Source organism: Trichechus manatus, unplaced genomic scaffold (genome assembly GCF_000243295.1).
Source record: "Trichechus manatus latirostris isolate Lorelei unplaced genomic scaffold, TriManLat1.0 scaffold00029, whole genome shotgun sequence".
NCBI lineage: Eukaryota > Metazoa > Chordata > Mammalia > Sirenia > Trichechidae > Trichechus > Trichechus manatus.
The window spans coordinates 12,958,372-12,971,981 of record NW_004443965.1 but is presented as its reverse complement, the minus strand read 5'-3'; the positions used below and the strand labels follow the sequence as shown (position 1 = coordinate 12,971,981).

Here is a 13,610-nt window from a genome sequence, read left to right as displayed (position 1 = left end):
AAAGCTTTCATCCATCTAGAATTTTTTAGTTAAATGGAATGAGATAAGGATCTCTATTAATAATTTTTCAGATTGCTACCTCAGTGCCCCAGTGCCATTTTTGAATGATCTATCCTTTTATCCACTAATTTAAAATGCAGTTTTTATCATGCACCAAATTTCCTTATGTGTTTGGCCTGTTTCTGTAGTCACTATGCGGTTTCAGCCCCAATGCCATTTTTGAATAATCTATCCTTTTATCCACTGATTTAAAATGCAGTTTTTATCATACACCAAATTCCCATATGTGTTTGGCCTGTTTCTGTAGTCACTGTGTGGTTTCATTCATCTTTTTTACTATTTGCACAGTAAAACCAAACTAAAAAAACAATTGTCGTTGATTTGATTTCAGCTCATGGCAATGCCTTGTGTGTCACAGTAGACCTGTGTTTGCTCCATAGGGTGTTCAATGTCTGGCTTTTCAGAAGTAAATCACCAGGCCTTTCTTCCAGCACATCTCTGGGTGGATTTAAACTTCCAAGCTTTTAGTTAGCAGCTAAGCATGTTAACTGCTTACACCACCCAGGGACTCCAAAATCAAACTAGAGCTTTATAATATTTTAATATGTGATAGGACTGACCCTCTCTAATAGCTCTTGAGTTTTCACAATTTTTCTAGAGATGATCAAATGTTTAGTTTTATGTGGATTTATTGTTAGCTTGTGTAGTTAAGATCATGTTAGTATTTTTTATTGAGATCACAATGTAGGGAAAATTGCCATCTTTGCAACATGAGTATTTCCCCAGTAATAAGGTAGGCTTTCCAACTTTTTAGTTTTCTAGTATGTCCCTTGGTATTCTTTTTTGTTGTTGTTGTTGTTGAAAATATACACAGCAAAACATGTATCAATTCAACAATTTTTACATGTACAATTCAGTGACATTGATTACATTCTTCGAGTTGTACAGCCACTCTCACCCTCCTCCTTTTCTGAGTTGTTTCTCTTCCATTAATATGCTCACTGCCCCCTAAGGTTCCTGTCTACTCCTCGAGTTGCTCTTGTCAATTTGATCCCCTATAGATAGTTCTTAAAAGAGCATAATGTTCAAGGCAGACATTTTTTACTAGTTAAGCTAAACTATTGTTTGATTGAATAGGATAAAAGGTTTAATTTGCCATCACTTACCATGGATAGCCCTCCATATTTTATAAATTAATACTAAAGCAGAAATGCTAAAGTATATTCAAATCTAACTCATTTTTTTTTCAAAATTCCCAATAATTTTATATAACCCTATTGATGTAGATTTCAGTTCTTCCAATACTACGTACAAAGTCCATTAATAGTATATTTACAATGTCTTTCCAAGTGTTTGCCGACATGATGCCCCAGTGTTCTTTAACACTCCAGTATGTATTTCTGGCAAATTTTATGTTATATATATATTTTGCCCAATTAAAAAAAAAAAATGAGTGCACACCGATATCTCCAGTTTCAGTCTAACACCAGAGTTTATTCTAACCTTCTCCCTTTCCATACTTGTACGTCTTTTTTTTTTTTTGTTAACATTTTATTGTGCTTTAGGTGAAAGTTTACAGAGCAAATTGGTTTCTCGCTCAAAAATTTATACACAAATTGTTTCATGACATTGGTTGCAATTCCTGCAATGTTTCAGCACCCTCCCCCTTTCCACTCCAGGCTCCCTGTTTGCGTTCATTTAGTTTTCCTGCCCCTTCCTACCTTTTCATCTTTGCTTTTGGGCTGGTATTGCCAATTTGGTCTCGTATACCTGATTAATCTAAGGAGCATGTTCCTCACGGGTATTATTGTTTGTTTTATAGGCCTGTCTAATCTTTGGCTGAAAGGTGAACTTCCAGAGTGGCTTAAGTTCTGAGTTAGAAGGGTGTCTGGGGGCCATAGTCTCAAGGGTTCCTCCAGTCCCTATCAGACCAGTAAGTCTGGTCTTTTTTTGTGAATTTGTATTTTGTTCTACATTTTTCTCCCACTCCACCCGGAACCCTTTATTGTAATCTCAGTCAGCGTGGTCAGTGGTGTTAGCTGGGCACCATCTAGTTCTGGGCTCAGGCTGGTGGAGGCTGTGGTTTATGTGATCATTAGTCTTTTGGACTAATTGTTTCCTTGTGTCTTTAGTTTTTTTCGTTCTCCTTTGCTCCGGATCGGATGAGACCAATAGGTGTATCTTAGATGGCCTCTCGCAAGCTTTTAAGACTCCACACACTACTCACCAAAGCAGCATGTAGAACATTTTCTTTATGAACTATGTTATGCCGAACTACCTAGATGTCCCCCTCTTTTCTTGAAAATTAAAAACGTATCTCCCATTTCCCTCAATATATTTAGTTATTTGCTTAATTCCCCTGTATGTAACCCATCTTCTGACCATGCAGTCCTTCCTTCAGTCCTGATGCCACTAACTCAGGCTGGTACAACCAGCATATCTGCTGCTTACAAGAAATGGAAAATCTTAGTCCCCACCCAAGGCCTACTGAATAAATCTGCATTTTAATAAGATTCTCCAGGTGATCCTTATGCATGATAAATGAGAAGTACCGCTTTAGATTACTTACATTGCAATCATCTGGGGAATCATTTGAGCCACCAGTAAAAATTCAGATCTAGGATCCCAACTCTAAGCTTTCTGAATCAAAAACTGTTATAAAATCTTCATTATACTGTGTAATGGATTTTTTAAAAGGTAAGTATCCAAGAATATTCACAGTTTTAGATTTGTAAGCCTTAAAAGGTTTATGAATTTAATCAAAAGGAGGTTGTTTTGGGCTATTCTTTTTCATTATCAATTTTTTATCCCACTTCTTCCACTTTCTTTATTTACTGTGTCATTTTCAGGCATTCTCTCTTTAAATATTTTTTTCTGCTCCTTTCCTCTCCTTCTGGTACTTTATCATGTGTATACTAATGCACTTAAGGTGTCCCACGTTCCTCAGAGACTATTCATTTTTCTTCATTTGATTTTCTCTGTTCTTTGATTGCATAATCTTTATTGATCTGTGTTCAGGTTTGCTGATTCTTTATTCTAACAATTCTAATCTACTATTGATCCCCTCTAGTGAATTTTTCATTTTGGTTATTGTACTTTTCAATTTCAGAATTTCTAGTTGGTTCTTTATGTGTGTTTTTAATTTTTATTATGGTGACATATATATAACATAAAATTTGCCATTTTAACCGTTTTTAAGTGTACGATTCAGTGACATTGATTACATTCACAGTGTTGTAAAACCATTACCACTATCTATTTTCAAAGCTTTTTCTTCACCCCAAACAAAACTCACTGCTCGTTAAGCAATGACTCCTTATTTCTTCTTCCCCGCAGCGCATGGTAACCGCTAATCTGCTTTTGTCTTTGTGCATTTGCCTATTCTAGATATTTTGTATAAGTGAAATGGTACAATATTTATCCTTTTCTGTCTGCCTTCTTTCACTTAGGATAATGTTTTCAAGGTTCATTCATGTTGTAGCATGTATCAGAACTTCATTTCCCTTTATGGCTAAATAATATTCCACTGTATGTATACACCACATTTTGTTTATCCATTTACCTGTGAATGGACATTTGGGTTGTTTCCAACTTTTGGCTATTGTAAATCATGCTGCAGTGAACATTGCTATACAAGTATCTGTTTGAGTCCCTCCGTTCAGATCTTTTGGGTATCTACCTAGGAGTGGAATTACTGGGTCACATGGTAATATATTTAATTTTTTGAGGAACCGCCAAACTGTTTTCCATGGCAGCTACACCATTTTACTTTCCCACCAGCAGTGGATGAGGGCTCCAGTTTCTCTACATCCTTGCCAACACTTACTGTTTTCCTTTGTTTTTTTTTTTTTAATAATGTAACCATCCTAGTGGGCGCGAAGTGTTAAAGTCTTCTTTTAACCACCAGTTCTAAAATTTAGCTACAGTGAACCTTAACTGAGATCTTTTCATTTATTGCGCTAAACACACAGTGGATCCTTTATCTATAAATACTCAGATTGTCTTTTAGTTCTGGGATATTTTCCTGCATTATTTCCTTCATAACCACCTTCCCTGTCTTTTCTCAGTTCTCAGTTCTCAACCTCCTGTGATTCTAGTCAGATATTTGACCTCCTAGATTCATCTTCTACTTATATTTTCTTTCATATTGTTGATCTCTTTATCTTTTGTTCTACATTTTAGAGGATTGTCCAAATTTTGTTTTTCACATCATCTATTATTTCAGTAATCATATTTGCATTTCCACAATGATTTTTACGCTCATGATTGAGTTTTTTTTGTAATAGCATATTGTTTCATGAATGCAATATCTTTTTACTTACTCCCCTGAGAATATGATTTTTTTTTCCTTAAGTTTTCTTCTTCATCGGTATTTTAAAATGAGGCACTAAAGAGCTAATTGGAATCTCTGTTCATGACCAGAAGTGTCAACAGCTGGGCTTCATTTTAGGGACGATCCTGAAATGTCAGCATCTATAGATAAGTTTTGGGTCTCTTGTTTAGGTTGTTTAGAAAAGAATCCTTCAAACTCCTACCTAGAAAATAATACACCAGTTCTCCGGTGTTCTGGGAATAGGACTAGAAAGGGGCTTGGGGGGCCTTACTGTTCAGTGTACATTCTTTGGTCTGTTGGGTCAGAAGGGAACTGATAAATCAAATGAGTTTATTCAATACCATGTTTTACTTTAAGTTAAGGCATGTGATACTTCCATTTTTAACTTAGGTTCTATTGATTTTTTTTTTTTTTTAATTTGTTGCTGTGTATATACACAGCAAAACATACACGAGTTCAACAGTTTCTACATGTGCAATTCAGTGACATTGATTACATTCTTTGAGTTGTGCAGCCATTCTCACTCCCCTTTTTTGAGTTGTTCCTCACTCATTAACATAAACTCATTCCCTCTGAGTTTCCTGTCTAGTCTTTCCAGTTGCTGTTGTCAATTTGATCCCATGTAGATAGATCTCAAAGGAGCACAATGCTCAAGGCAAACATTCTTTACTAGTTAAGTTAAACTGTTGTTTATTTTAAGAAGACTTTTGGGGAATATTTTGATTTAAGGTTTAAAAACAGAATTTCAAATTCTCATGGAATCCAAACTCTGGAGTCATGGAGGCTGGATGAAACTGTGAAACTATCATTCTTCATTTTTTCCCTTTTAATCAGGATTCTTCTACAGAATCTTTGATCAAATGGTCAGTAATGGTAGCCAGGCACTATCTAGTTCTTCTGGTCTCATGGCAAAGGAGGATTCAGTTGTTCATGGAAGCAATTAGTCACACATTCCGTATCCTCCTGTTTCTGACTCTCCTTCCTCTGTTGGCACCAGGTGAAAAGAGACCAGTTGTTGTGCTTTGGATGGCCGCTTACAGGCTTTTAAGACCCCAGGCACTATGCAACATACTAGGAGAACAGAAGTATTAAATATGTTATTAGGCCAGTTAACTGGGATGTCCCATGAAACCATGACCCTAAACCTCCAAATGAGGGAGGTTCTGTTGATTTTTAAGTATACCAAAATTTCAGAACCACTGCTCAGAGTTACCCTGGTTCAACAGAGACAAAGATTATTCTTGGTTCAGCTTATGTTTATGAAATAGCTTAATCTGAGGTGGTCTGAAAGTACATTCTTTTTAGAGCTAGGAACCATACCCATGTCCATCCACTACAGGGTAGAGTACTCCCAAGATTGACTTGAACATCTTATTGGTTCCCCATTGAAAAGCTAGACTAAAGACAGCCTGCTCCAGTTCTAGACACATAGTTGGCACCAGATATACTTGAAGATTGATTGATACTAATGTAGATCATATGGCCTGCCCTAGTGAGAACTTAACCGTGGAGCTAAGACTTTAAATAAACCAACTTCTAAGAATGAGAAGACAGGTGATCTATTGCTGGGGGAAAAAATCCCTAGCAACTATTTTACTGTTTTGTCAGATACAATCTTAGTCACAGTCTTAAACAAATTCAAATTGTCTAGCCAGTTTGAAATTCAAATTTCATTTCATTTGGAATTTCATTTGTTCAGCCTTCTTTAAGAAGTTTCTTATTCTGGGTCCTCCAAGAAGCGGACTCCAAGATAATTCAGATTAGACATGCAAGAGATTGTCTGGTAGAAGTGGTGATGAGGCTTAGACACCCTTCAAACCTGGAACTGAACCCATTCCCAGAGATCACCTTTCAGCCAAATAATAGATAGGCCTATAAAGTGAACAGTGACAGCCGTGAGGAACATGCTCCTCAGAACAGTCAGCCACACCAGACCAAAAGAGCAGCATTTGCTCAAAAACAAAGTTCAGAAGGCAGGAAGGGGGGTGGGCAGGAAAGATGGGCAAATAGAAACAGGGAACTCAGGGAGGAAGGGGTAGACTACTGTCACATTGAGGGGATTGCGACTGATGTCATGAAACAAAATGTGTATAAATGTTGAATGCGAAACTAATTTGCTCTGTAAACTTTCACCCAAACCACAATAAAATGTTCAATAAAAGAAATAGTGATGAGAGAAAATGGGAAGGAAGCCCGAGGAAGCTGGGAACACCAGTGACCGTGATCCAGCGAATGAGAGAGGGAAGAAAGGAAGGTAGATGGCAAGGTAGGCCATAAATTGCACTGCCCTTCTGAGGAAATTAATAGGGTTGAGCAAGAGACAAAGGCACCTGTCACAGAAGTCTCATGTCTCTAAAGAAAGGAGCTACCTTGGTATCCCCGATTTCTTCACACCAGAATTGTACTCATAGTACAAACTCAGTGATAGAAATACAGTGTAGCAACTCAAGCCATCAGTCAATTACATTCCCATTATACCGCCCTTGCTGCTGCCACAGGAAGGATTAGGCAGAAAATCCAGTTCTGTGTATAACTTGGGCAAAAGCTAGTTCTTTTTCTTTTCTTTTTTATAAAAAGCATACTGATGAAGGCTAAACATAGGCTCACCATTTGATCCAGCATTTGCACTCCTAGGTGTTTACTCAAGTAATGTGAAAACATATGTCTGCATAAAAACTTGGACATGAATGTTAATAGCAGCTTAATTTATAATTGCCAAAAAATGGAAGTAACCAAGATGTCCTTCAATAAGTGAATGGATAAACGAACAGTGGTACAGGCAGTCCCTGGTTATGAACAAGATCCGTTCCTAAGTTTATCTTTAAGAATTTGTAGGTAAGTTAGAACAGATGCATACAGCTCTTATTTAGCCTTACTTTAGTGCAAGAAAAGGCTGAAGCCTTTCCAGTGATGTAAAAGTCTCATGTGCAGCAAGCGAAGATGATTGTAATAAAGAATTTGTTGCAGTAGGGATTGGTTCAGTCGTTTCACAATGAGGGCGTATTTACGTAACATTAAAGGGCATTATGGACAACGTCAAAGTTGTCCATAAGTCGGATGTTCGTAACCCAGGGACTTATTGTATATCTATACAAAAGTATTATTCAAGGATAAAAAGAAATGAGCTATCAAGCCACAAAAAGACATGGAGGAGCCTTAAATGTACACTGCTAAGTGAAAGAAGATATTTCAAAAAAGCTACATACTTTATGATTCCAACTATATGACATTTTAGAAAAACCAAAACTATAGAGACAGTGAAAAGATAGTTGATGCTGGGGGTCAGGGAGAGGGGAGAGGTATGAATAGGTGGAGGACAGGACATTTTTAGCACAGTGAAACTATTCTGTATGATACTCTAATGGTGGACATGTGACATTAGGCATTTGTCAAAACACACAGAACTATACAACACAATAAGCGAATGCTAGTATAAGTATAGACTTTAGTTAATAATAATGTATCAATATTGGTTCATCAAGTGTGACAAATGTACCACAGGAATACAAGATGTCAATAGGAGAGATGATGTACAGTGAGGAGATATACAGTAACTCTGTATTTTCTGCACAGTTTTTCCGTAAACCTAAAACTGCTCTAAAAAATAAAGTATTTTTAAAGTATACTAATGTTTAACTTATATTGCTATGAATCAGTAACATTTCTTCCATAATTGTGGAATCATAACTAAGATTAAGAATGCTTTGTCCTCAGAACAGAATTTCAGTTCTCATGGAATCCAGACTTCCTAGAGCCATTGAGGCTGGATGAACCCCAAAACTATGCTCTGAGATAATCTTTAAAACTTAAACCAAAAATATTCCCTGAAGTCTTCTTAAAACCAACCAATAATTTAGTTTAACTAGTAAAGAATGTCTGCTTTGAGCATTGTGCTCTTTTAAGAACCATCTGTATGGGATCAAATTAACAAGAGCAACTTAAAAAACTAGATAGGAAATTTCCAAGGCAGGGAGTTTATGTTAATGAGGGAGGAACAACTTGGAAAAGGGGGGTAAGAATAGTTGCACAACTTGAAGAATGTAATCAGTGTCACTGAATTGGTACATGTAGAAATTGTTGAATTGGTATATGTTTTGCTGTGTATATTCCAACAATAACAACAAAAAATAAACTATAAAAAAAGACCTGCAGACTATTCAAAAATAACAAAGTGTGGCTATTCATAAATTAGGTTAATCAGAAGACTAATTGTGTAAGCATTGCCACAGTCATCCAGTTTATCTTATTTACATAGATGCAACAGCAAATGACACTGAAGCAACCCAAACTGAGAGGAGTTTAAGAACTAGGCATTCAGCCTACTCTGTATGATTCAAGAGAAAATAATATAGTAAGCTGCATTGTTAAAAAAAGAAAAAAGAATGCTTTGTCCTATATATTTTGGCTTAATTTTAAAAACTTTTTTTAAATCTTTGTTTTCAGCACAGATTTCTTTTATTCAAGATATTGGAAGGCTTCCTCTGAAGCGACACTTTGGAAGGTAAGCTGATTGTCCTAATTTCCAAAGATCTGTTATTGAAATGTCTGCTGATTATGTTTGTTTATTCAGTGTACATCAATAAATATTATCGGTAAAATCTAAGAAATACATGTTATGTGTTCAGTTATTAAAGTAATTGTATTAGAGACTCATTTTAGTATTAACTGTAACAGCATATTTTCACCCACTCACAGTGGAGTATATCAGACCAAACAGAATGATGGACTCACAAGTGCAAAGGAATCTTTTAAATCCTCTAGTTCAACAAATCTTGCAAATCTAGAAACCCCTTTTCAGCTTTTCTGGTTCTTAGCCTATGCTTCAAGACTTCCATTGGCCAGGAATGTTAGCACTGTCCTTTTTATTTCATTATCATAGTAAATTCAGAAAATTTCAGATAAACCTTCAAGACTGTGGCCCTTAGACACCCTTCAAACCTGTAACTGAACCCGCTCCCGGAGATCACCTTTCAGCCAAACAATAGACAGGCCTATAAAGTGAACAGTAACACCCATGAGGAATGTGCTTCTCAAAACAGTCAACTGCACTAGACTAAAAGGGCAGCATTTGCCCAAAAACAAAGTCCAGAAGGCAGGAAGAAGCAGGAAATATGGGCGAATGGAAATGGGAACCCAGAGAGGAAGAGGGTAGAGTGCTGCCACATTGAGAGGATTGCAACTAATGTCACATATATACATTGTTGAATGGGAAACTAATTTGCTCTGTAAACTTTCACCCAAACCACAATAAAATGTTCAAAACAAAAATTTTTTTTTCAGATAAAGGGAGAAAATATACACACACACGCATACGCATGTGTATACACACAAATATATATACTATTCACTTTGTTGCAAAATGGCCTCTGGGCTAATGTCACTGTTTAACACAAAACCTATATTTTCTGTTCTACGTAGCTCATTTTTAAGGTGGAATTAAGCAATCAGGCATTTTTTAAAGATTTTAAAAAGAGGTTGCTTGCTTACTGTTTGCAAAGACCAAAAGCAAATGATAGAAATGGCATCTATTAACCTTCCTGTCTGTTCTCCTATTCCTGGCCCCAAATGGAAAACTTTTTGTTCCGTGGGCTTTGTTTTTTTTTTGTTTGTTTTGTTTTTTTTTCATTCCTTTACCCTCATAGATTCAATTTAAGGCCTTTCTAGTGTTCATGGTCCTTTCTGGATTATGGCTTATCTATGTAGAGCCCATCTTTCCTATTTCAGGAAGACAGTAAGCAGTGGAGATGGATCTTAAAATATCATCCCGCAGGAATGAGGTTAGGGCTCAGACCTTTTGTAAACTGTGGTTTTCCCTTCCCATCCTTCTCAGCAAAGCTGGAGTAGCTGTCTTAGCTGCTCTTCCCTCCTCCCCTGCCCCTCAAGATTGTGACATCAAAATCAAGGGATTTTATTGTCTTATATCCTGCTAATGTGCCATTAAAATAATGAGTCTTCACTATTTTATTATTGGTTCAGCTACTTGATCTGACTTGAGGCAGGATTTCTCGGTACTGCACATCACAGTGACTAGTACTGCTATCTTTCATTTATGTCAATCATGTTTAACATCTTTGACTCATATTGATAGTATTTAATAGCTGCATAGTTTTCTGTTACTCAACCTACACCTTATTTTTTACAGTTAGCTTGTTTCTAACTTGTATTATCAGCCTTGTAGCTAAATCATTATACACATCAAATACTATTTACCTAGAATGAATTCCTAGAAATTAAATTGCTTCAACAGCAGGTTCACCCTTGTTGAGGCCTTTGTTCTGTATTACTAGATGTCTTCCAAAAATATTTTACAGATTTTATGCTTACTTACAGTGTATGAGTATATTCTTTGCCCCTAAATCCAAGACTGGGTTTTATAATTGTAAAAGTATCTTTGCCAGTTAAGAAGGTGAAAGAAGTAGCTCATTATTTTAGTTTGCATTTTTTAAATAACAAATTAGCTTGAGTAGCAATCCGTTGGTATTTCTTTTGCAAGTTGTCTATTCATGTTCTGTGCCTATTTTTTTAATTATATTTAATTTTGTTTTTAATTTGTGAGAGCTCTTTATTGTCATGAATTAACCCTTTTGTATTTTACATTGTAAGGATTTATTCATAGATTGTCATTTACCTTGTAGTTTGTTTATATTGTTAAACTAAAGGGCCTGGCTAGGCATTGGGCACAATGAAGGTAAATGGAAGACCAGAGGAGATGAGTTCATAATGATCACACTCATGGTTTAATTTAACAGAATCTCCTATTTTGGTTGTTATTATTAATACTTGCATTATGAATCTGCAGATTGAAAATGGAAGCCCTGACCGACAGGGAGCATGGAATGATAGATCCTGACAGCGGAGATGAAGTCCAGCTTAACGGAGGACAGCCTGCAGAGGAAGCTCAGGATGCACCCCCTCAGACCGCGGAACCCGAAGCCTGGTCTCTTCCTCCGAGTCAGAATAGTGGGAGTGAACTGCCTGCCAGCCAGCCTCAGCCCTTTTCAGCCCTAGGAGACATGGAAGAAGAAGACATGATCATAGAAGACTATGAGAGCGATGAGACATAGAAACCAGCCTGCCAGTCAGATTGCTACTTGACAGATTTGTTTTAGTTTTATTCAGTAAACTGTGAACAGAGTTGATATACATTTCAGGTGAATTACAGACACACTGTTAATTCTTCACTCTTGTAGTATTTCATCACAAGGAACTGACTGTTCTGTCATCTTGAAGTAAATAGAAGACCAAGCCTTCAAGTAATCTCTTAATTTTTTCTCTAGTATTTATTTAGTCTTGTGAGTGGTATACAGAGAAGAGGTCAGTGTGTATGAAATGTGTTTGAATGCTATGCCAAATAATCAGAAAATGTGGAAGAATAATTCAGAATGTGAAAACTTTATGGGAGGTTGTACATATGAATTATAAAACAGGTCAGGCTGCAATTATGAGTGTAAATAAACTTTGTGCCTTATTTACAGTTACTCTATGGTCTCTAGCTTCTGAGACACCATTTTTTACGTTGTACAGTAGAATATTTCAGATCCATTTTGGAAAATATTTACATAATTTATATCAAAATTAAAACGTTGAATTTCATTTTGTTTCTCCTATCTTTTAACATTTCCTAACATGCACTAGCAGAGCCCTGGTGGAGAAGTGGTTAAGGGCTGTGTCATGGATTGAATTACCTCCCCCAAAAAATGTGTGTGTCAGTTTGGCTGGGCCATGATTCCCAGTATTGTGTGATTTTCCCATTTGTTGTAAATCCTGCCTCTATGATGTTAGTGAGGGAGGGTGGGTGGCAGTTGTATTAGTAGGGCAGGATTCAATTTACAAGATTGGATTGTGTCCTGAGGCAATCTCTTGAGATATAAAAGACAGGAGTGAGCAGTGAGACTTGGGGGGACTTCACACCATCAAGAAAGCAATGCCAGGAGCAGAGCGCATCCTGCAGAGAAGCTCCTAGTCCGGGGGAACATTGATGAGAAGGCCCACACAGAGAGAAAACCTTCGCCTGGAACTGATGCCCTGAATTTGGACTGTTAACCTCCTTTGCTGTGAAGAAATAAATTTCTCTTTGTTAAAGCCATCCACTTGTGGTATTTCTGTTGTTGCAGCATTAGATGACTAAGACAGGCTGTTAACTAAAAGGTCGGCAGTTTGAATCTACCAGCCGCTCCTTGGAAACCCTATGGGGCAGTTCTACTCTGTCCTATAGGGTCACTGAGTAGGAACTGACTCCAGGGCAGCTGGTTTTTTTTGTTTTTTTTGGTTTAACATGCATTAAAGGAGCCCAGGTGGCACAGTGGTTAAGTGCTGGGCTGCTAACTGAAAGGGCAGTGGTTTGAACCAACCAGCCACTCTGCAGGACAAAGATGTGGCAGTCTGCTACTGTAAAGATTAAAAAAAAAAAAATGCTTTGAGTGGTTTCTGACTCATAGTGATTCTATAGAACAGAGGAGAACTGCCCTGTAGGGTTTCCAAGGTTGTAAATCTTTATGGAAGCCGACTGCTACATCTTTCTCCTGAATACCTGGTGGGTTCCAACCGCTGATCTTTCGATTAGCAGCCAAACACTTTAACCACTGCGCCACCTGGACACCTCTATGTAAAGGTTATAGCCTTGGGAGACGCTATGGTGCAGTTCTACTCTGTCCTATAGGGTCGCTATGAGTCAGAATCAACTAGATGGCATGAGTTTTAGTTTAACATGCACTATGTGCCATCTGTGAGGGAGCTCAGGTGGCGCGGTGGTTAAAGCAATCGACTGCGGGAGAAAGATGTAGCAGTCGGCTTCGTAGGGATTTACAGCCTTGGAAACCCTACGGTGTCATTATGAGTCTGAATCCACTCCACGACAGTGGGTTCTTATCTGACATCTGTAGTTAGGCATAGGTAGTACACAAGTCTTCATCCAGCGTCAGACTTTTTCAAAAGATAGTGAAGAAAGAGGATGGCAACCTTGTGCGAACTCTGGAGGGCTGGTTCCTATACTTAGCTACCTTAACCGCAGCCCGATCTTTGAGCTGGTTTGTAACCATTGCTGTGAGGCGCAAGCAAAACCCATTGCTGTCTAGTCGATTCCAAAAGTAGAGCTGCGCCGTAGTTTCGAAGGAGCGCCTGGTGGATTCAAACTGCCGATCTTCTGGTTAGCAGGGTAGCTCTTAACCACTATGCCACCAGCGCAAGCAGGTGGGGCCCAACGCTGGAGTCCGGGCCTGACACAGCCGGGCGGGGCAAAGCTGGGCTCGACCGGCCCCGGCCCCGCCCCGGGAGCCAG

At 37.9% G+C, this 13,610-nt stretch overlaps 1 protein-coding gene across 3 annotated transcripts in view; it reads left to right on the top strand.

Annotated features, from left to right (window-relative positions):
- RAD17 (RAD17 checkpoint clamp loader component) overlaps positions 1-11,924 on the top strand; it is a 44,283-nt gene extending 32,359 nt beyond the window's left edge. For 2 of the 3 annotated variants that reach the window (XM_004374519.3, XM_023729565.1), the window contains exons 16-17: positions 8,777-8,834; positions 11,133-11,924. In XM_004374519.3, the coding sequence (XP_004374576.2) occupies positions 8,777-8,834; positions 11,133-11,397 (323 nt within the window). In that variant the 3' untranslated portion in view covers positions 11,398-11,924. Of the gene's footprint in view, positions 1-6,495; positions 7,493-8,776; positions 8,835-11,132 lie in introns of those variants that run through there. The other variant, XM_023729566.1, reaches the window with a different exon arrangement.
- The last annotated feature ends 1,686 nt before the right edge of the window (positions 11,925-13,610 follow it).